Source organism: Aethalodelphis obliquidens, unplaced genomic scaffold (genome assembly GCF_003676395.1).
Source record: "Aethalodelphis obliquidens isolate GAN/ISIS:26980383/991018 unplaced genomic scaffold, ASM367639v1 scaffold8, whole genome shotgun sequence".
Classification (NCBI taxonomy): Eukaryota; Metazoa; Chordata; class Mammalia; order Artiodactyla; family Delphinidae; genus Aethalodelphis; species Aethalodelphis obliquidens.
In genome coordinates this window covers 2,141,543-2,164,002 of record NW_020837952.1, presented here as the reverse complement: position 1 = coordinate 2,164,002, position 22,460 = coordinate 2,141,543, and the positions used below count along the sequence as shown (strand labels likewise).

Here is a 22,460-nt window from a genome sequence, read left to right as displayed (position 1 = left end):
GTGTGTGTGTGTGTGTGTGCACGCATCCCCAGGGTGAGCCCTGGGGGGCAGTCCCTATAGGGCACCCCCACTCTGTCCAATCCCAACCCCAACCATATATTCATCTTTTACACCCTCCACAGAACCCCCCCCCCCCCCCCCAAACTCCCTGTCATTATTCCATATCTGGATACAGCCCCTGTGGTTGGGGGGTTCCTATGGCAACCCTGCTTCAGGATGTTCTAATTTTTGTTTTCGCTTTGCCCAGACATAGGACTGAATGGGATCGGATAAAACATCTTCTCTTTTTATTCCTGTTTTAGGCCTGAAGTGTAGGGGAGGGGCTGGGGCAGAGACTGGCTGGCCTAGTAGGGTTATGTAACACCAATAGCCTGTGGAATTATACAACCACCAGGGCCTGGGGCAAAGAAGGAGGGTCCTCTGGCCCTCTGCTTGGGGGTGCTAAGGATTGGGCAGAGAAAACAGAAGAAGGGCCTCCCTTCCACTCCCCTTCTTTTCTCAGAGATGAGCCTCAGAGCCAATGGCATCTTTCCTGGGCTCTCAGACCCTCCTTTCACTGTTTTTTAAGCTCATCAGGCCTCGAAATGATGTCATTGGGTGATACCACCTCGTGCCATTTGGACAGACTTCACTTGGTAATGCTGGATGTGGGGGGTCCAGGGCCTAGGGTCAGCAGGGTGGTTGTTGGTGAGGAGGACGAATCTGGACCGGACTGAGGTCAGAGGTGATAATCCTTTTCCCAGGCACAAGCCCTGGGTCTGGGCTCAGAGAACCTTGGTTCCGGTGGGCTGAAATGGATTCTCCTGGGCATGACCCTTCTGATCTGGGTGATGAAGGGGGCTGGGGAGTGGGAGGGATGAGCCCGGGCCCTACTCCCACAGGCCTGGGTTTTGAGGCCCTTCCCTAAGGACGCAGGGGTGGGGTTCACCATGGTGAAAATGAAGAGCTCCCCGCTCTGCGGATTCTCTCCCTCCATTTCCCACCTCCACCTCCGCCAGTCACTTTGCTGACGCTGCTTCCTGTCCTGAGGTGAATGTATGGCCCCTGCCTCCTCGGCCCCTCACCCCCAGCTTGCTCCCAGGCTTTCTGATGATGGAAAAGACCCCTCCAGTTCAGTCATCCTCAGGGCTGGATGGAAGAAGAAACGTTCCGGTGCTTGTTCATCTCTGGGCTGCCTCAGCTAGATGCTGCTCGCAGAGAAGGAACTTTGCAGCCTTCCTCAGTGGCCCTGCAGGTTTAACTCATTCTTTTTGGAACCAGACCTAAATCCCGTTTGTTTTTTGAGGTTCAGTCCTTTTGGTGACGTTTCAGTTTTCATACCATCCCCGCATCCCCAATCTTCCCTTCCCTGGCGGCATCATTCGGGCCCTCCCAGCCCCTATTTTCTCACCAAAGCTAAACTTGCACATTGTGGAACCGGGGCCATATCTGAGTGTAAATAGACTTGAATTTTCAACCCGCCATGGGATATTTCCCACTGGGCCTCAGTTTCCTCATCTGTAAGATGAAGGAAGGGGCTGAATGAGGAGGTGCTTTCCCCTTCCATCAGTGACAGTCAGATTCTGTTCTGGTTTGAGGGAGAGGCTGAGGTTCCAACAGCATGAGGCCAAAATGGACTCTTAGCCAGGGGCCTCTTGCCCCTCCGCTCCCCTGCAGCCCCCATTCCTCTTCCTCTTTTTTTTCTTTTTCTTTGTCTGCACTGCAACCCCCATTCCTCTTCCTCTTTTTTTTTTTTTCTTTGTCTGCACTGCCCACAGCATGCAGGATCTTAGTTCCCTGACCGGGGATTGAACCCGTGCCCCCTGCTGTAGAAGCATGGAGTCTTCACCACTGGACTGCCAGGGAAGTCCTCCTCTTCCTCTTTTTTTCCCTCTCCTCTCCCCTTTCTGTTTCCCTGCTCTCCCATCCCCACCCTCCTTGGTCATCTCCAGCCCAGCAGAAGGAGGCCAGCCCCAGTGGACGGTACCTGGGCTCTGCAGCCCAGTGGGCCATGTGTGGCTCTGAGTCATTCTTCCTCTCTGATCCTCAGTTCCTTCATTTTAAAAACAGGGATCAAAATACAACGAGCAAGGTAGCAGGGAGATTCAATGAGAGGACCTTTCATTCAGTAATACTTTTAAGGGCCTACTACTCTGTGCCAGGCCCTTCCCTGGACCCCAGGGAAATGGTGGAACCATATAGCGCCAGTCCCTGCCCCGGGGGACGGTGACCACCAATGGTGGGCTCTCCTAAGAATTTTCTCCTTCCTCAGTTCTTATCCCAGCTCCAGTGTGTGCCCCCGGCCAGCCCTGACCCCCCTGGAGCTCAGTTCTCCCATCTGTAAAATAGGGAGATTCTTTTTTTTCCAGATTTATTGGGGTATAATTGACAAATAGAAATTGTATATATCTAAGGTGTGTGATATTTTGATATACATATAACTTGCGGAATGATTACCACAATCAACCTGGCTAACACATCCATCACTTCACATAGTTACCTTCTGTGTGTGTGTGTGGCAAGAACACTTATGATCTACCCTCTCAGCGAATTTCGAGTACACGATGCAGTGTTGTTAACTATAGTGACCAGGCTGCAATTAGATCTCCAGAACTTTTTCGTCGTGCATAACTGAAACTTTGTGCCCTTTTGACCAGTATCTCCCCATTCCCCCCACCCCCCAGACCCTGGCAACCACCATTCTACTCTGTACTTCTACGATTTCGACAATTTTAGATTCCACATATAAGTGAGATCCTGCAGTTTTTGTCTTTCTGTGTCTGGCTTATTTCACTTAGCATGATGTCCTCCAGGTTCACCCATGTTGTTGCAAATGACAGGAATTCCTCCTTTTTTAAGGCTGAATAATATTCCACCGTATATATACCCCACATAAAATAGGGAGGTTCTTGTCTGCACCACTGCCGTTCCTAGTGCAGGTGAGAAAGTACCCATGGAAGTTCCAGAAATTGAGGGGCTGGGGAAGAGGACTTAGAAGGTACCCTCTCCCTGGTGACTGTCTCTCTCTGCCTCTACTCCACAGCTCTCTGTGGCTAACAAGGCCCCCGGGACAGAGGGGCAGCAGCAGGCGAATGGTGAGAAGAAGGAGGCTCCAGCAGTGCCTTCGGCCCCGCCCTCCTATGAGGAGGCCACCTCTGGGGAGGGGCTGAAGGCAGGAGTCTTTCCACCAGCCCCCTCGGCTGTGCCTCTCCACCCCAGCTGGGCCTATGTGGACCCTAGTAAGTCTCTCAGTTCCTGGAGGCTGGAGCATCAGGGGGAGTGGTGGGCCCAGATGGAAAACCTGCATAGGAAGAAGTTGCCCAGAAATAGACGCACTGTATGGTTGTTGTATGAGGCTCTGATGTCAAAGGTTTGGGATTTGGAGGACTGTTCTGAGGGTAGGTCAAGGAGACCTCCATGAAGAAGGACTGATACAGTTTCTGCAGTCATAATTCCCTTGGATGGGGAAGAGGGGCTTTTTCAAGTCACCAAGCTAGGGCAAAAAGAGGGGACAGATGGGGGAGAAAAACCAGGGGCTGTCCTAGAAGAAAGGGTTGCAGAGAGGGAGTGAGGGAGGTCAGAGTGGACACAGGAAGGAGCAGTACGAGGCTACAGCTAACTGTGGCCTCAGCTGGGGCTGCCTCCCTGTGAGTGTGGGTGCAGTTTGCTGACACGCTGGCTGATCTGAAACCAGTCCCCGTGGAGGCCCCAGGGTTGTTTAGGGCGGGGGCCTGAGGATCCACTTCACTCATCACTCTCCTTGTCTCTCTACCCTTCCCCAGGCCTTAACTGGGGGCAGGAGAGCAGGATGTGGGGAAGGTGTGTGGATGCCAGCCTTAGCATCCCTCAGGGCCAGGCACGATTCCTAGGCCGACCCACCCGGGCTGACGCCAGCTCCTTGCACACTAAGAATCGGGCTGGTAGGGGGCCCTCTGTTCGGTGTGGCAGCCTGTGGGAGCTTTGCCTCAGGGCTGGGAATGTACAGCTCCCGCAAGCTGCAAGGAAGTCTTCCTCGGCCCCCTCGGCCCCCTCGCCCCCCTCGGCCCCCTCCCCCACCTTGTCACCCCACCCCCACCCCCAGCAGAATTCTAGAAGGGATCCTGGGGACAATGCCTCAGACCGTCTCTACTCAGGAGGAGCGGCCACCATGGTCCACACCTCCCACCACAGAGCCCTTCAGCCCAGACCCAAGCAGACCCACCCCACCGTCATCTACTGGAGGGCCTTTGAAGGTCTGGTGTTCATGGGAGCCCTTCCTCCTGCCGCTGACACCCACAGGACTGCTTTTTCTCTCCTTTTCTCCCCCTCTGTGGCCTGGCCATTTGGGCTTTGGTGGGGGACGTGGACAGAACATGAAGGAGTGAAGGATAAGAGGTTGAGGGTCTCCAAGCCCCAGGTTGGCAGTGGATCCACCTCCCTCCCCCTTCCTCATTTCCCATATCCTGGTTGCCAGGACTGGCTGCCTTAAGGAATGTTTTCCAACGAACTGTCAGGGCAGAGGAAGGCAGCTCATTTCAGTCAGCACGTGACAAACATTTACTAAGCGTGCACCAGGCACCGTGTCTGGCACTGAGCTAATTTCTGGGGATGCATTGATTTGCAAGCCCTTCCCTCACAGAGCTGACAGTGTAGACAAGTAAATGGATGATTACCACATGGTGAAAGGCAGTGATGGAGGCCTTGGCCGTTCAACTAACCCGCCTGACAGTCAGGGAAGACTTCCTGGAGGAAGGGGTATCCATGAGGGGAGTCCTGAAGGATGGCATGTATTAGCTTGGTGAAGAGGTAGGAAAATGAGTGTCCAAGGCTGAAAGAAAGAATGTGCAGGGGCCCAGAGGCAAGAGAGCACATTGCTGAAAAAAATATAGTCAGGCTGGAGAAAAGTAGAAGGGAGTAGTGTGCAGTGGGGCTGGAGGACTCGTGGGAGGCTGAGGAGGCTTTGTTAAGGAACTTGAACTTGAGTAAAAGGCAGTGAGGAGCCATCAAAGAATTTAAAGCGGGACAGTGCCGAGGGCAGATTTGAAAGGCCAAGACAGGCTCTTGCTGTGGAGGGGAAGGTCATGGAGAACTTGCAGGGATGGTGGAGAGCAGAGCGGACACATCTGAGGCCTTAGGAATGACCCAGACGAGGGATGGAAGAGAGAGGGTGGTGTCGTCAGCGTCAGGCACAGAGCTTTCACTTTTCTCCGTTTCATCCCCGTGAGGTGGGTATCACTAACCCATATCCCGGAAGAGACAAAGAAGGCTGGTGACCTGCTTAAGGCCGCACAGCTAGTCAGTCCTGGCGAGGGATCCACGTGTTTGCTTACAGAGCCCATGCTCTTCCAAAAGCCTGAGTTCTGGGACCAGGCCCCCAAACTTCACCCACACCCACGTGCCACTTCTTGCCCTTGTCCTGGCTTTGTTTCCCCTCCAGCCTCCCCCAGCTCCGGTTCCCAGCTGGAGCACCAGCTGGTCCACTCCACCTACGAGTCCCCAGTTCCCACCCCCGGGACCTCAGAGCAAGCCAGGGTAGGACCTTTGACTCTGGGATGTGTGAGGTAGCCCCGGGGGAGTGGCTGTCCTTCTCTGATTCTCAGCCACAAGGGAGCCAGACTGTCCAGGAAGGGGGATGGGGGGCACAAGAGGGAAGGGCCACATTTGTATGGCAGAGCTTGGGCCCCAGGGAGCTCCCGCTTGGGGTGGGAAGGGGAGATGACAGTTCCTTCTCACACTCAGAACAGGAAAGGTGAGGGGCAACCTGGGAGAGATCTGGGATCTCTGTGGGATGGGATGGGGTGGGGCAGGAGGAGGTTTGAGAATGGGGCTGGAGAGAAGGGCGTTGCCTGGTCCAGAAAGCCAGTCTGACAAAAGGTAGCTCTGAGCCGTTGGGGGTGGTGTTTATGTGTGTGGGAGCGCTCACGGCCCTCCCCCTGCCCATCCAGGCAGCAGCTCTAGCTATGAGAGTGGTTTCCCCACTGGCGACCACGAGCTCTTCACCACCTTCAGTTGGGACGACCAGAACGTTCGCAGAGTCTTCATCAGAAAGGTAATTGCCTCCCCCAACTCTCCCAGACTGGGAAGCTGGGTGGGGGGAGCCCCTCGAGAAGCCGCTGGCCCAGTCTCCTGCCCAGAGGCCATCCCTCTCCCCATCCTTGTGATGCCAACTGACGGCACCTACTGGGAAGTTGGGGTGCCCACTGCCCCCTGCTGCGGCTGAACACGTGGTCTCTTCTCTCCAGATGCCATGGGTGTGGGCTCTGGAGCGTCTTTGCTGTCCTTTCGCCTTGTCCTGGATTCATTCCGATGCCCCCTAAGAAGGAGGGTGGAAGGCCCAGGATGCGGGTCTGGAGGGTAGATGGAGTCGCCAGGAAGTTGGGGTCTCCCTAAGCCTTGCTGGGGCCCTGAGCCTCTCTGGCCCCCAACAGGGCCCCCCAAGCTGAGCGGAACCCCCTCCCACCCCCAGGTCTATACCATTCTGCTGATCCAGCTGCTGGTGACCTTGGGTGTCGTGGCTCTCTTTACCTTCTGGTGAGTTGGCTGTGTGGAGCAGCACGTTCCACGGGTGGTGGCGCCAGGTCTCGGCCTGGGGAGGAGGGTCCAGAGTCAGACTGTTCTTAGAACCGTCTGCCTGAAGATGCTGGTGCAGGGCAGCGGCCCACCTCATGCTGGGAAGAACCTTAGACCGTGCACAGGGAGGGGTCCTCCGTCCAGCTGGGGGTGGCCCCGTGCTCTCTGGGCCTGCAGGTGTCTGTGAAGCAGTCGTTCCTCTCAGATGCAGCAGCCCTACACCTGGGCGCACCCAAGTCTCAGCCTGAGACTGGAAGACTGTGGCTGGAGCTCCCTCCCCCACCAGGGGTGTGGTCTCTCCTTTCTTCCTCTTGGAGGGGGGGGGGGGGCGGGGGCAGGGGCAGATGTTGAACTAGAAATGGAGACAGAGGGTAAATTCTGATTCTCTCTCCCTCCCTTCTCTGCAGTGACCCCGTTAAGGACTATGTCCAGGCCAACCCAGGCTGGTACTGGGCATCCTAGTAAGTATACCCAGGCCCCTTCCCAGAACACCCTCCACAGCCAAGGTGGGAAATCTCCACTGACAGAATCCCAGCCCATGACCTCTCCCCATCCCATAGGAACTGCCTCATAAGAGCATGGCCAGAAGGGGCCTTCTGGGGTGTGTAGAGCTGAGGGGGAGGGGAGGAGATGGGCGTTGGTTCTGGTGCCTGCCCAAGGAGGGAAGGGTGGAACTGGGGTCATGGCTAGGGAGACCCAGACCTTGGCCTGGAGGAGAAGGGGGGCTGGGACACCTTGGCCCACACTAATGATAATGTTGCTACTCAATATTAACATAGTTGTTATTAATGCTTGTGAATTATTAATCATAAGAGATACCACTTATACAGTGCCCAATAAGGGCTGGGCATCGTTCTACGTGCTTGATATGCAGTGCTTGATTAGTTTTCACTCCTCAGAAAACTAAGTCTCAGAGAGGTTGAGTAATTTGCCCAAGGTCACACAGGTAGGCCGTGGTAGAGCTGGGATTCAAACCCAAGCTTCAGGTTGAGGCTTGTACTCTTAACCCCTCTACTTGGCAGACTCCCTTCCCCTCGAGCAGTTGGCTTCTGCTTATATACTCTACTCTTTAAGGAGCATGGCAGGTGACTTGAGAGGTTATTCTGACCCTCATATGTGGGCAATTAAGGAGTCATTCTGGATACTTCCAGGCCAGACCACCCTGTTTAAAGCAGAACTACTGTCAGCAAAGTCTCCTTCAGCACCTACTGTGAGCCGAGGCCAGAACTGGAGCTGGTGGAGAGGAGGCCTCTGCAGGGGAAGGTGGCGGGCATACAAGGCAGCCTGTGAAAGAGCAGCATTCAGAGGAGGGGGAGCCCTCAGTCCATGTCAGCGGGTGCGCCTCAAAGGATGAGCCAAGGGGCCTGGGGACTGGGGTGACTTAAGTAAACGCTTGGGAGTGGGAGCGCACGTGGTACATTGGGTAAATTAGGGACCAGGCTGGCGGAGCACCGCAAGGCTCCGTGAGGGGAATCGGGACATCCCAGAGAGAAGCAAGGCCTTCCGGGGTGGAGGCTCTGAATGTCCACCCAAGGAGCTTGCACACTACAGCTGTCCCAGGCCTGTTCCTGGATGGGGGTCTGGTGGGAACGTAGGCTCAGCCCAGAGCCTCCTGGACCACCCGAGCCCCGAACAGTCCCAGAGTGGGCCTCAAGTTAACAAAAGCCAGCCAAAGCCCGACAGGAAGGAGACATCCTGGCCTCTGGGACTCCCTGGAGGAGTGGAGGAGGAGCTCAGCCAAGTTGGGGATCCCAGGGGAGGAGACATTCACACCCAGAGCCTTTCTTAGGGCACAGGACAGAGGGCCTGTCTGCAGACCAGGCAGGGAGGCGGGCATTTGGGGGGATGGGGGGCACTGTAGGCTAAAACTGATGAGGCCCCAGGGACTGCCACCCCGGCCAGCCCCCGTGGCGGGTTGGCATGGCTCCCGGCACATCAGCACCGCCTGGCAGCCTCTGCGCCCTGCCACCTCAGGAATGCGGTCCCCAGGCCCCTCGTCAGGCCTCGTGCGGGAGGGTCTTTGGGACTCTGTGCCCTAAGCAGATGGTGGCAGGGGGACAGTCCAAGAATAAGCAGGCTCTAGAATTGAGGGCAGAGTCCACCCCACTGAGAATGGTGTGAGAATTTGACCTCTGAATGGTGAGAGGTCCTTCCTCCTCAGCATCTCCAAGCAGAAAACAGATGCTGTCCCAGACTCAGGGGTGGGTGGGTGTGGAGAGAAGTCGGAAGTGGGCATGGACCGTGTGCTTTCCATGGAGCGTCGCCAAGCCTTAAAGGTGCTTGGGAATTCACCACCAAGATGCTGCCCTGTTCTCTAGAAAGCCAGCCTGTTGCTCTGCCCCATCCTGCCCCCTCCCCACATCGCTATCCAGTCCTGAGTCTGCCTCTGGGTCTGAGACCTAGCAGGTCTGACACCTAGTGGGTCTCACGTCCTCCAAACACCAAGCCCTTAATAGCAGTAAGAATAAAACAGGTCTTTTTCTATGTATGTAGCACTGTGCCATGTGATTTGCAGATACTCTTCATTTGATCCTTAACAACAGCCCTACGAGGCAGATACAGTTATTATCCCCATTTTTTTTTTTAAAGAAGACGTTGGGGGTAGGAGTTTATTAATTAATTTATTTTATTTTTGCTGTGTTGGGTCTTCGTTTCTGTGCGAGGGCTTTCTCTAGTTGTGGCAAGCGGGCGCCACTCTTCATCCCGGTGTGCGGGCCTCTCACTATCGCGGCCTCTCTTGTTGCAGAGCACAGGCTCCAGACGCGCAGGCTCAGTAGTTGTGGCTCACGGGCCTAGTTGCTCCGCGACATGTGGGTTCCCCCCAGACCAGGACTCGAACCCGTGTCCCTTGCATTAGCAGGCAGATTCTCAACCACTGCGCCACCAGGGAAGCCCTATTATCCCCATTTTATACATGAGAAAATTGAGGCTCAGAGAGAAGATGTTGCTTCCTAAGCAGCAGAGCCAGGATTGAACCCTGTCTTTCTGATTGAGAAGCTCATGCACTTCCCCTCCATGCTCTGCTGCCTCCCCACAGCCTGGGACTGGTCCTGGAGCATCATAAGTTGGGGGAGGACACTGGGTTTGGACCCTGGCCTCCACCTGAGCCTCGTGCCTTGGTCTTGACATTCTGTAAACAGACCACGGCTCTAGCTCAGGCCCTGAGGCCCAGGCTCTGACAAGCAAGTCTGTCTTTCACTTCTTCTGTGATTTATTCTTCGCTCCCTGGGATGGCAGCCTTCCAGCACCACCCCCTCCCCCCGCCCACTCTTTCTCCAGGCCCCAATCATCTCCCTCAGTGGGCTCTCGCCTTATTGTCTGATTGCTCCCTCTGAGCCTTGGCAGCAGGGAAATGCGGGCTTCCCTACCGTGCAGGGGAGGAGTGAGGGCTGTGGGGTGGAGGTGGGGAGACCGGACAGAGGAGGAAAAGTGTGAGACCAGACTTGGGGGAGGTGGGTCCGAGCCTCTCCAGGAAGCTGTCAGTTAGCCAGGTCCTAGTTATAATAATAACAACTCCCATCTTCAGGTCCCTACCCAGTGCCAGGCTCTGTGCTCAAGGCTGGACTGCATGCTCTCATTCAGTCCTCGCTACAGCCCTGTGAGTTGGTACCAGCATTCCCGTTTTACAAAGCAGGAGGCTGGAGCTCTGCAATTAAGTAGCTGTTCAAGGTCACACGATGGTGGTGGCAGAGCTGGGATGTGAAATGAGGGTCAGGCTCCCAAACTGCCCCATACGCTCCAGGTCGTCCGTCCCTCTGCCCTTCCTCCCGACCACTCGTCTTGAGGGTTGAGGAGCTCTGGACCAGAGAGAAAAGGAGGCTGGGCCCTGCCCTCAGGAAGCTTCCAGTCTGGCCAGGGAGACAGGCCCCACAACCAGGATACACATAGACAAGGGTATTATTATTATTATTGTTGTCGAAGTGACTGGTGACTCAAGGGAGACCGAAAGAGAGCAGATGCTGGGGTATTTCTTAACAACTGGGGCAGGACGACTCCACTGTTCCTCACGGAACAGGATGGCCTGCAGCCCTGGTCCTGGCACTGAGAACCCCTCCATCCCTGTGACAGCAGTGATGCATCATTTGAGAACCACTGAAGAATAGGAGAGGGTGAAGATGGAGGGCTCCTGTTTACCAAATGCAATAGGCTCGTCTCAACCCCTACATTCCCTGTGCTTTCACGTTTCACCCAGAAGTGCTTAAAGATTGCCTAAGCCGTGCCAGGCCCTGGGTTGGACAATAGGTTGTTCCAGGTGCTCCATCTGGGTGGGGATCAGATGAGCAGACCCGTGGGGTGTGGGGTGCAGGCTTTGGTTGAGTTATGCCCGTGGTGCACAGAGGAAGCCCCTCCAACCTCAGCCCCAGGCATCCTCGCCAGTCGGTCCTTTCCAGTAGGGGCAGAGAGTGGTGGGCACGCTGTGAGGGTGCAGAGGGCCATGAGGGTAGATGGAGGGGCGGAGTGCGGTGCGGGGTGGGCTGCAGAGGTAGGCCGGGGGGCGGATTAGGCAGTGCATCACCAGGTCTTTGGAATTTTAAACAGGAGAGTCACATGATGGGATCTGCCTATAGCTTGGAGAGTGGAAGGCAGGACTGGAGGCAGAAGGACCGGATAGACAGAGATGACCCGACCTAAAAGGGTGGTCGTGGGGATGGAGAGAAGGGGACAGATTTGAGAACTGCCTGGGTAGAGGATCAGCAGGTCCAAGTGATTAGCTGGGCATGGCAGGGTGAGAGGCAAGGCTGACCGAGGTCGCTGGTTGGGTGACTCGGAGGCTGCATGACATCCTCTGCAACAGGGGATGCAGGAGAAGGAGCAAGGAAGAGGGCAGGTTCGGCTCTAACCTGCTGCATAACAGCCGTGTTTGCCCAGTAGGCAGTTGGTTATTCAGGTCTGAGGTTGAGAAGGAAATTCTAGATCAGAAATATGGTGTGTGAGTCATAAGCATCTGCCTGATAAAGGGAGTCCTAGGAATGAGTGAGCCCACCCAAGAGGATCGTGAAGGGAGACCCTGTGCTGAAGGAGATGGAGGAGGAGTGACCAGGGAGGCAGGAGGGGACCCAAGGCTGTGTCATTGTGGGACCAGGGAAACAACGAGAGAGATCAGATGTCAGCATGTCCAGGTCAGATAAGGATGGACAAGTGTCAGTTGGACTCAACAAAGTCATAGTGATGTGGCAAAGCCAGCTCTCATTAAGTGGGACAGGGGCTGGTTTGTTAAGTTGAGGAGTGATTGTGAGTTGGAGAAGGTGCCGTGAGTGGAGACAACTTTCTGAAGAAGCTTGGCTGTGAGGGTGGATAAAGTGGCAGTAGCTGGAGCCAGGAAAGATGTTGGTTAAAGATGGAGAACAGCTGAGGAGGTTTGTGAGGGAGAAGATGTAGCAGTCGATGGCAGGGCAGTTGAGGGCGTGGGACCCAGAGGCTTGGGGGGATTCACCTGGGATGGGAGGAGGGACAGGAGGAAGGACACATAGATGCATGACGCGTTTGCAGGCGGCAGGCAGGGAGCCAGTGGAGCCCCCCCAACTCATCTCGAATCTTTCTGGGACACATCAGGCCAGACCAGGCAGGAGAGTGAGGCAGCCTGGGAGGTTTGCAGATGAAGGAGGATGGTTGGCATTGTTGCTGTAGGGGATGCGTGAGAGAACCGAGGAGGGAGATGGGAAGGATGACAGGTGCCGTGTGTTGAGGGCACACTGAGAGCTGGAGACCATGCATTGGTGTAGGCACCAATCTAGGTAGACATGAGCATGCCCCAGCCTTGGGTCTTCAGCCCTCATGTCCCACCTCCTGGACTGGCCTCCACTTCCACTGCTTTCCAGAAAATCCTTAATCCTCGACCCCTGTCTCTGGGTTCCACCTGAGCTTCCCAATGGATACGGCCACCTGATCCAGAAATTCATGCCACAGGTACTTCTTGCTGTGCCAGGTGCTGGCAGGACAGACAAGATCATTGTAGGTAGTGACAGGGCCAGGGAAAGGCCTAAAGGAGGCAGTATGGGGTAGTGGTTATAGGCTAGGACTCTGGAGGAGAAAGCCTGTGTTCTAACCCTGCCTCTGCCATGTGGTAGCTGTGTGACCTTGGACAGCTCACCTGGCCTCACTGTGCCTCGGTTATAAAGTGAAGAACGTGCTTCCTAGAGAAGATAGGAGGGTTATATTAGCTAATCCTCATAAAGCATGTAGCCCTCTGCCTGGCATATGGAGAACACTGTATATGAGCTTTTCAAAATATATATAAGTAATAAGATATTGTCTGGGGGGAACCACTTTGCACTGGGTGGTCAGCTACCACATGGCACCCAAGATTCAGTATTTCTAGAAGCAGGCTCATCTTACTCCCCTTCCTTTCTTTTGGAATTACACCATCACCCTGCCCATTGCAAGGTTCTGAGATGATCGTGCGCTTAACCAACCCCTGCCCCTGGCAGCCTGCTTGGTGCCCTGTGGGCAGGGGTGGCAGAGAGTGGGACGAGCAGGGGCCTGGGTGGAGGGCCTTCAGGGGCGGCCAGCTCTCGCATCCGTCTGTCTCTCACAGCGCCGTCTTCTTCGCGACCTACCTGACCCTGGCCTGCTGTTCTGGACCAAGGTATGATGACGGCTTGAGGAGCAGCATGGCTGTGGAAACGTGAGCAGGACCTTGGAAGTCCTGGCCCCAGTCCTGCTTGCCGCCAGTGCACCCCTGAGACGGCCCCATCCTTCTCTGGGCTCCATCAAGGCCTGCCCCTCCCTCCTTTACTTGGCGCCTCGGGGCGGGGGGAGGGTGAAGGCACAGATGGGGGCACATGGGGATGTGGCTGAAGGAAGAAGCTCCGAGGCGTGGGGGTGAGTTTGTGGGGGAGCCCTCGGACAGCATGACCCAGCCTGTGCTGCAGGCACGCCCCCTCTCTCCTCTGAACTCCGTGGCTTGCCTTACAGGAGGCATTTCCCCTGGAACCTGATCCTCCTGACCATCTTTGTAAGTGATGTGGGGACAGATGCTGAGTGGGGATGGGGGGAGGAGAGCTGAAGGGTGAGCTTCGAGGGCTAGGAGTTGGAGGTAGCTGATGTGAGGTCACTGGGGATGGCAGGGGTATTTTCGCCCCACTTCTTCTGCAAAGACACCCCACCCTCTCTTTCCAAATAGCCTTTCTCTCCCCACTCCATCCACTCCCTCTTTCCATTGTGATTTTGTTTTTAAGAGGTTTGTATGGGGACTCCTAGAGCTATGGATAACAAGAGCTGGGGGTGGGGGGAGGGTGTGAATCTTAGAAAGGGGGACGAGCAGGCCTGCAGAAAAAAAAAGGGACGGCTGGGACCTCCTTCACCGGGAGAAATCCTGGAGGTAAATGTGTGTGTGAGCAAAGCAGACTCAGAGTTGAGGGGTACACACAAGGGGTGGAGACCCAGGCTGGCCCTTGAAGGTGTCTGGGCCCCCAGCACTCCCTCATCCTGCTTCTCCTTTCAGACCCTGTCCATGGCCTACCTCACTGGGATGTTGTCCAGGTAAAGGGGCCAGGCGGAAGGGGGCTGGCCACATCCTGAGGGGAGCTGCCCCAAGCACAGTCCTTCCAGGGAGCGTTTGGACGGGGTTGGCGGGGGGCGTTCAGGCAGGCAGCAGACGTGGGCTTGGAGCGCGCTCCTCCCACACTCGGCCTCCAGGACCTGGCCAGGCTGGTGGGTGGGGGTGGGAGACAGAGGAGAGCAAGGTGACACCTCTCAAGCTGCAGCTGAAAAGACCCCAGGTTCATGATCACACAGTTCCCTATAAGCCACCTCCAGGCACCAGCACAACTCCTCCCCACCCCCATTCCCACCTCTTCGAGAGCCTTCTAACAGGATTCTGAGTGTGAGCATGTTGGGGAGGGTGGGTCCCCGTAGAAAGAATGAGGAGGCAGAGAGAAGGGGGATCCTGGGAAAGGGGAGAGGCTGGGAGCCAGAGGTCGGGGGATCAGGTCCTGGCAGAAGGGGAGGACCTGGGAGGAGGGCAAGGGGAGACCAGAAGCCCTGCCCTGAAGCCAACCCCCTGGCCTGCCCATCCTGCAGCTACTACAACACCACATCTGTGCTGCTGTGCCTGGGCATCACGGCCCTCGTCTGCCTCTCGGTCACCGTCTTTAGCTTCCAGACCAAGGTCAGCCCTGGGGCCTTCGGGCTGGGGAAGGTTGGTGGGGGGCGGGGGCGGTGGGCTGCAAGCTTGGATTCCCCAGCTGGGGGAGGTAAAAGGCATGCGTAGTGTCTGGGGAGGCCGCCTGGGATGGGAGGGGGAGGAACAGCGGGTTCTGGGGTGAGCACGGGAAGGTGGCCTGCTGCCTCGGCCTCAGCCTTCTGGCCAGCACACTGCCCAGCCGGGGCCCCCAGGAATGCCGGGCCGCTCTGTGCAGGCCTGAGGGCCCCGGCAGCTGACGCCCGTCCTACCCCTGCAGTTTGACTTCACGTCCTGCCAAGGTGTGCTCTTCGTGCTGCTCATGACTCTCTTCTTCAGTGGACTCATCCTGGCCATCCTCCTGCCCTTCCAATATGTGAGTCTCCAGGTCTCCCAGCCGGCCCCATGGGGATGGCGGGGGTGGGACTGCCGGCCCGAGGGTGCCGTTTCCTCCTACACCCTCCAGGGAAGGCCGCGAGCCAAGGGCTCACAGCCTGCCATCCTGTCCTGCCCCGGGCTGCTTGGCAGTGTAAGCAAACAACGAAGCGACGCTTTTCTTGACAGGTCTGGGCGCCTGCCCACTCCACAAGCCACATCCGCTTCACCTTTCCCATCTTCTCCACTAGGGGGGAGGTGAGGCTGAGGGGGAGGGCTCAGATCATTTAAACCCTAGGCCGGGGAGGGGGCTCCGGAGCTCCATGGGGCCACCAGGCCCAGAGGGGCCCTGAGGAAGGGCTTCCTGGGCCTCTTGGGGGATCAGTCAAGTGCAGAGAGGCAGGATTTGGCTGTCCAGGCAGGCGGGAAATGGGACAGTGGGGCTCCGAGCATACCCCTGCCCCATGAGGGTGTCCATGGCGACAGCTGAATCTCAGCTCTTTAAGAAGTGTCCGGCCTGCCTGGGAAATCCCACTAAGACTGCTCAGGGCTCAGTGACCCATTCCAGGAACTCAGGCTGATGCAGGTGGAGAAGGGGCGGACTTAGGGCATCACAGGAGGGGGTTTGAACCCTGGGAACCCAAGAGAGCAGCTGTTGGACCCGTGCTGAGGGCTCAGGGCTTGTACCTGCCGCTACCTCCTCTTAGCTACCTCTAGTACGGGGTCCCCCACTGCCCCTTTGCTGCCAGGCTGAGAGCAGTATTCCTCACTCCCCGTCCCTACCCCATCCTGCCCAGCCCCAGGTTATTGCCTCCCAGTCCAGAACGTCAGGATTGGTTCTGGCATTTCCTTGGCTCTTCCCAGGATCCTGTTGACGAAGGGAGGAGCCGGAGCTGGCCTGGGGGCCCTCTGTGTATCTAGGATGGGGGGAGGGGTACAGGAAGGGGCCCCAGAGCTTCCAAGAACCCTTTATCGACCCGGGTCAGGCTGATGGAATGCCTGTGTTGCCAGGAGTCTTCTGGGGGAAGGCTCTTCAGAGGGCACGGCTTGTTTGGCACCTCTTGCAAGGTTTCCGCACTCAGCTGGGTGCCCCTGAGGCCCGGGGGGAGCAGAGGTTGGGAAGGGGTGCTGTTCCAGCCTCTGCAGGGGATCCCAGCAAGCACAGCTGGCAGGGATGCCAGATGCCCCCCCAACCCCTGGGCCTAAGTCTTTGTCCCCTTCTACCTGAGCCCCTTTACCCACACAGGCAGAGCCAGGAAGCTCCCGACATGGGGACAGACGGCACAGGGATGAGTCTGCACTGGGAGAAGGGCACAGCCTCAGGCCAGACCCAGGCTGGGAGGATGGCAGGGACCCCATAGGATGAGTCACCCTGGGCCAGCCTGAGCCTGGGGCTGTGTGTGGAGGAAAGAAGTGCTGGCCCGTCTGGACCTCGCCTGCCAGCCCTCCAGGATCACTGTTACCCTGGGGCTCCCCCACCCACCGTGAGCACGCAGGGGATTAAGGACCTCTCAGTCTGGGGCAGGGTTGGGGGGGTGAGAGAGGGCCCCCACTGGGGACATCTGTGCCACACCCTCCATTCCTGGACTGATCCCTTCTCCCTGCCCCTCTGCCGCACTGCCCATCTCGCCATCCTTGAACCCACTTTTTGTCTGCCCTGCAGGTGCCCTGGCTCCATGCAGTGTATGCCGTGCTGGGAGCAGGCGTGTTTACGTTGGTGAGTGTGGCCTCCCGGGGGCCCTGCCTTCTCAGCCTCCCAGCATCTCCTCAGGTCCCTCCACCATCCCCATCTTCCTCATAGTCCTCTTCTCTGAACCCTTGTGAAGTACCAGTGGGCGCAGAGGGGCTCAGTGCTGTCAGGTCTCTAAGACAGACCAGCTGACCTGGGCAGAGGGGCAAGGAAGGTCGTAACAACAGGATTGACGCTTTAGACAGAGCTGGGAAGAGGTACCCCTGACTCCTGGGGAGGTTCAGTGCTGCTTGTTGGGGTGGGAGAGTGAGGGTGTCCCAGCCGCCTGGACTAAGTTAGTCCTTGCTCTGCTGGGAGTAATCTGGGAAGGCTTCTTGGAGGAAGGGAGATTCCAGGTACCCTGTGACAGATGCACTTAGATTGAGCTTGTCCTTGGCCGTCCTCACCAGACTGAGAGTGTTAATGCTGATGATTATGGTTATGATAACAATGATAGCTGGTATTTTTTGAGCACTTGCTTCTCCCACAGCAAGCTCTGCACACGTACTGAATCCTCACCATAACTCTATAAACTAGGTTCTGCTGTTCTCAGATTAAGATGAGGGGCCTGAAGCTCAGAGGCTTTAAATGACTTGCAGACAGCAGACAGCCTCCTGGAAGTGGAGGGTTAGACTGCGGATCCGCACAGATGGCTCCAGAGCCCCACTCAGGGTCTGAGGCTAGGTGGGGAAGGGAGTGGGGTGGCTGGAGGCAGATGCCCAGGAGATGCAGGTGACCAGGGGCAGATGTCTGCCTAGAGCAGCCCAACACAGGTCCTTTGCTTAGTGGGCTCCCAGCACCTGAATGCGATGGCGCACCAGGGCAAGCCTGTGTTGGTGACATCTTCTTATGCGGTGGGATGGCATCCAAGGTAAACATCCACTGCCAGTGGGAGCAGTGACCAGACTCTCCTGTCCCTCACTGGTGTTTTCAGCTCAACTCAGTCTGGTCAGAGTTCTGGGCTTAATCACAGGGTCCAGAGGCTTATGGCTGACAGAGTGGGGGAGCAGAGATGGGGGGAAAATAGGGGGTCAGAACTATGAGCAGAGACTTTGGGGGTGTGGATAGGGATCGAGCCAGGAATGGAGGTGTGGCAGATTCATTCATTCATTTCCACAGGTCTTTATTGAGCACCTACAAAGTGTCAGGTGTGTGCTATGTGCCCAGGATGCCACAGTCAGCAGGAAGGGCACAGTGCATGGCACATAGTGGCACTCAGTAAATACCTATGGAGTAAATGGCCCCCAGGCTCAGAAGCTGAGGGCTGGACAGGACTGAAAAAGGGGTCTAGTGAAACTTCAAGCCTCTCATTTTAGAGATGAGAAAACTTAACCCCAAAGAAGTTAAGTGATTTTTCTAAGGTTTCCCTGCAAGATAATGGTAAATCAACTAAGTGTGATTGGCCTTGGTCAAGACTAGGGTGACCAACTTATCCCAGTTTACCCAGAACTTTCCCAGTTTTAGCACTGGAAGGCTCACTTCTTGGGGGAACCCCCTAGGAACTCCAAGGTTGGGCGAACCAGGATGGTTGGTCATCCTGCGGCACTAACTTCTCTGGCTCCTGGTCAGCACTCTTTCCTGCACACAGTACCTGCTAAAGACAAAGTTTGATGAAAAGGTTGGGGTGGGGGGGGGTGTCGGCTAGGAGGAAAGGAAGGAGGGTCAGACTGAGGGGAGGGAGACTGGGGAGGCCTCAGAGGACAGCGTTTGCCAGGGACACATGGAAGAAGAGGGGTCCGTGCCGGGCAGAGTGGGAGGAGGGCGAGCGCTGATGGAGGGTCAGGGAGTTTACTTGGCTTTGCGCTGATCAGGACACAGCACGTGTGTCAGCTATGCGGGGAGGCTGTGTGTACAAGTTGGGTTGGATGAACAGTAATCCTTTAAATTCGTTTAATAACCCCTTGCATTATTAGAATAATAAAAATAATCCCAACCATCTGTTCCACCCTTTACATTTTACAAAGCACTTTCACACCTATTACCTCACTGGATCTCCATCACAACCCAGGGAGGGAGGTAGTGCTGCTGTTAGACCTGCTTTCTACATGTGAAGACCCGCTTTCCACATCCGAAGTCCCGGGTGTTAAGGGGCTGGCACAGGGTCCCACCTCCAGGAAGGGGCCGATTTAGGACAGGACCCAGGTGTCCTGTGCCCAGCCTGGTGCCATTGCCAGAACCCCCATTGTCCCTCTCAAAGAGGACAACTTCTATTGGCTTGAAGTGGGGAGAGGCTGGGGTGATCTCTCCAGCAATGTTCCCCCTCCCTCTCTCGCACCATCAGTGTTGCCCTCGCTACTGGATTATTTCCATCTGCGTAGAAACAGGCTGTAATTTCTCCCAACTGAAAAACCAACAACACACAAAACACTCTTAACCCATATCTCCCTCTAGCCCCCCTAATTAGAGCAAAGCTCCTTAAAATGGAATCTACACTCTCTCCAATTCCTCTCCTCCCTTCCTCCCTTCTTCCTACTCAGTCCTTCTCCCATTCTCTCTTACCCTCTTAAAAACGCTCTCTCCGAGGTCCACAATGGCCTCCCTGTGACTGAATCCAGCTGTCATTTCTCAGTCCTTATCTTGCTCGACTCTCAGCAGCATTTGATACAATTGCTCATTCCCTCCCCCTAGAAGCATCTTCTTCATTTGGTATCTAGGCATCAGCTCTCCTGGTTTTCCTCCTGCTTCCCGGGTCGCACTGGAGGGCTCTGGGCCATGGACCGTGCACACTCACTCCCTAGGGGATCTCAGACTGTCTCAAGACTTTGAATACCATCTTTTATGATGATGACCCTACATTTTACATCGCTAGCCGGGAATCCCACACTAGACTTGCCAATTGCCTACTCCGTGTCCACACTTGGAAATCTAATGGGCACCTCAAATTTAATGTGCACAGAGTTGAGCTCCTGCTCTTCCCCTGAACCCCTGCTCCTCCCACAGCCTTCCTTGTTGCTGTAAGTGGCAGCTCCATCCTTTCAGTCACTCAGGCCAAATGCCTTGATGACACCTCGACTCCTCACTCTCCCCACGCCCCACAACTGGCCCAGCAGCAAATCCGGTTGGCCTCACCTTCTATCTAGAATCTGATTGCTTCTCTCCACCTTCACGGCTACTTCCTGGTCCATGTCGCCATCACCTTCCACCTGGATTCTTGAAATGGCCTCCCACGGGTGCTGCCCCGACAGTCTGTGTCCCACACCACAGCAGCTAGAGGGATCCTGCTAAACATTGATGAGGTCAGGTCATTCCTCCGCTCGGCCTCCAGCAATCGCTCTCCACTGCCTGCAGCCCCTCCCTGACCTCACGGCCTCCCGTCGCCCACTCTGCGGCAGCCACGCTGGCATCCTTGCTGCTCCTGAGGACGGCAGGCTCACTCCCAGCCCGGGGCCCCTGCACCCGAGGTTGCCTCTGTCTGTTCCTCCCCATCTGCTCACAGCTCCCTCTCTCCCCTCCTTCAAGTGTTTGCTTTATTTGCAATCTCCTGTGCTGAGTGTGTACACGCGCACATGCAGGCACGCACACACGTTGCTCCCTACACCCCCGTTTCTCCATAGCACGTCTCATCCTCTGATGTACTACCTATTTTTCTGGTTTATTGTTTGTCTCCGTCCAGCAGAATTTAAGTTCCTTGAAGGCAGGGATTTGGGTCTGGCTTGCTCATCGCTGCATCCGTGGTGCCTAGAACAGTGCGTGGCGCACAGCAGGCACCCCTGGATGTTTGCAGAATGAACAGACGCCTGAGAGGCCAGGTCCGGCTGAGGCGCTGTCAGAGTGAGGCAAAGAAAGCATGGGTGCATGGCTGACTTAAGCGTCAGTCTTCTGTGAGTCACGGCGGGGGGCGGGGGGACGGGGAGGAACCACTGCGCCTAATTACCTGTTAATGTCTCATTAGGAGAGCAACGCTCTGACAGTTTGGGGCTCATCCTGCAGGTTATGTAAACAATGGTTAGGAGCACGTGGTATCAATGCCCCAGTCCCATCTCCTGCCCTCTGCCACCTGGCTCAAAGGAGGGACGACCTGCAGCCCATCCCCTGGGTCCCATGGCATGGGGAGAGTTGAGGAGGGCCTGCTAGACTCATTCCCCTCCCTCGTCTCAGTGTCAGATGGATGGAGACCCACAGAGGCCCAGCCCCATGAGAACTAAGGTCCCCATTCCTCCCCGTTGAGCTCAAGTCAGAAGGTCCTTGACCTCAATCTGATCCTGCTTCCAGCATCACTTCTGTCCTTTAGAATCTGTGGTCCTGTAGCTTCAACCCATCCCCAGAATCAGTGCCCAGCACCCCTGGTCTCTCCATCTGCCCATCCCGGCATCTCCTACCCTAGCCGATGGAGAATTCTCAGCACCATGAGGGGCCATTCCCGCACTGCAGCTAGGCAAGAATGTCACTCAGCGATCCCTATCCTCCTTGCTGCCTCGAGGAGGATGTGTGAGAAAAGGGGGAAGAGAAGTGTCAGAGGAGGGCCCAGATCCCAGTGAGACCCACCCCAACCCCCAGCAGCCTGGGCCTTGGAAGGGCTGTGAGCAGCAAAAGATTGTCTCCTAGAGACCTCAGCCCCTCCCCTGAAGGACCCTGCCATCTTTGAGAGCAGGGCCACCCAGATGGACTAGTCTGAGACTGGGGAGGTGGGGAGCCAAGTCCTCTTAGGGCCGTGGTCCTGCCTGCAGGAACGGGCCCCTCCTCGGCCTCACCCCGACTGGCCTTGGCACGTTCTCAAGAAGCTTGGGAAAGAAGCGTGAAGCTTTCTCCCTCACGCTACCACGTAACCCCCCTCTAGGCACTAGACTCAGATGCCAACGGAAGTGGGTGAGTCAGCCGAAAGGTACTGGCCTCAGGCTGGCCCCATCCTCCTCTCCTGTCTAGTGCCCTCTCCTGGAGTGCTTTTCTGTAGGAGCCCATGGAAAGTGAGGCAGAGGAACATGAGGGCTGGGCTGGGTGATGAGGCAAGGTGGAGGGGTTTGGACAGAGCAGGAGGGTTGAGGCAGGGAGAGGGAGAGAGAGAGAGAGCGAGTGAGCAAGGGAGCACAGGTGGCGCCCAGGGCCTGGCCAGCTGCTTTCCTGCAGGGACTGAGCCTCTTTGCCTGCATGACTCTGGGCAGGTTGCTCTGCCTCAGAGTTGGTCCTTCTTTGGGGAAGCTAAGCCTCCCAGCCAATTAAATCAGGAAGCCAAGCCTGGATACCTAGGGAAGAAACCAGGAATAGGACTTTAGAAAGTAGGTGATGGGCCCAATGGGAACAGAACTCTCTCCTGCCTGCCCCATCTGGCCAGTTTGAGGACCTCAGGAAACATCAGTCTCTATGCTTTAAGGAAGATTAGTGAGAAGCCAGATTAATGAATAGGAGAGAGGCTGAGAGATGGTTAGTTAGGAGGCCACTGCAGTGTCCCAGAGTCAGGGATGGAGCGGCACAGAGAGCCTGTGTGGTCAGTGCTGGATGCGTCAGGGCCTGTGGTGTTCGGATGAGTGAAGCTTGGATAGGAAGATGCTTTGTTTGTAGAGGTGCTGGGCCTCCAGTGCTGGGTATTGACTTCTGACCATTGAGGGGACACACACAACCGTCTGCTCTCAGTTCCCAGAAGAAAAGGAACACTGAGACTGTGAGCCCTCAGAGTGACAGGGACCTCCCTGCGCTGAGACCCAGAGAGAGCACACCCAGACACACACACCACACACATGTACACACCACACACACATACATACTACACAC

At 56.3% G+C, this 22,460-nt stretch overlaps 1 protein-coding gene across 3 annotated transcripts in view; it reads left to right on the top strand.

The window, feature by feature from the left end:
- The window catches only part of FAIM2 (Fas apoptotic inhibitory molecule 2), a 44,384-nt gene that overhangs the window by 513 nt on the left and 21,411 nt on the right, over positions 1-22,460 (top strand). For 2 of the 3 annotated variants that reach the window (XM_027106217.1, XM_027106216.1), the window contains exons 2-11: positions 3,023-3,218; positions 5,904-6,007; positions 6,425-6,489; positions 6,936-6,989; positions 13,064-13,114; positions 13,444-13,483; positions 13,973-14,010; positions 14,551-14,638; positions 14,931-15,026; positions 16,689-16,742. In XM_027106217.1, the coding sequence (XP_026962018.1) occupies positions 3,023-3,218; positions 5,904-6,007; positions 6,425-6,489; positions 6,936-6,989; positions 13,064-13,114; positions 13,444-13,483; positions 13,973-14,010; positions 14,551-14,638; positions 14,931-15,026; positions 16,689-16,742 (786 nt within the window). The remainder of the gene's footprint in view (positions 1-3,022; positions 3,219-5,903; positions 6,008-6,424; positions 6,490-6,935; positions 6,990-13,063; positions 13,115-13,443; positions 13,484-13,972; positions 14,011-14,550; positions 14,639-14,930; positions 15,027-16,688; positions 16,743-22,460) is intronic. The other variant, XM_027106218.1, reaches the window with a different exon arrangement.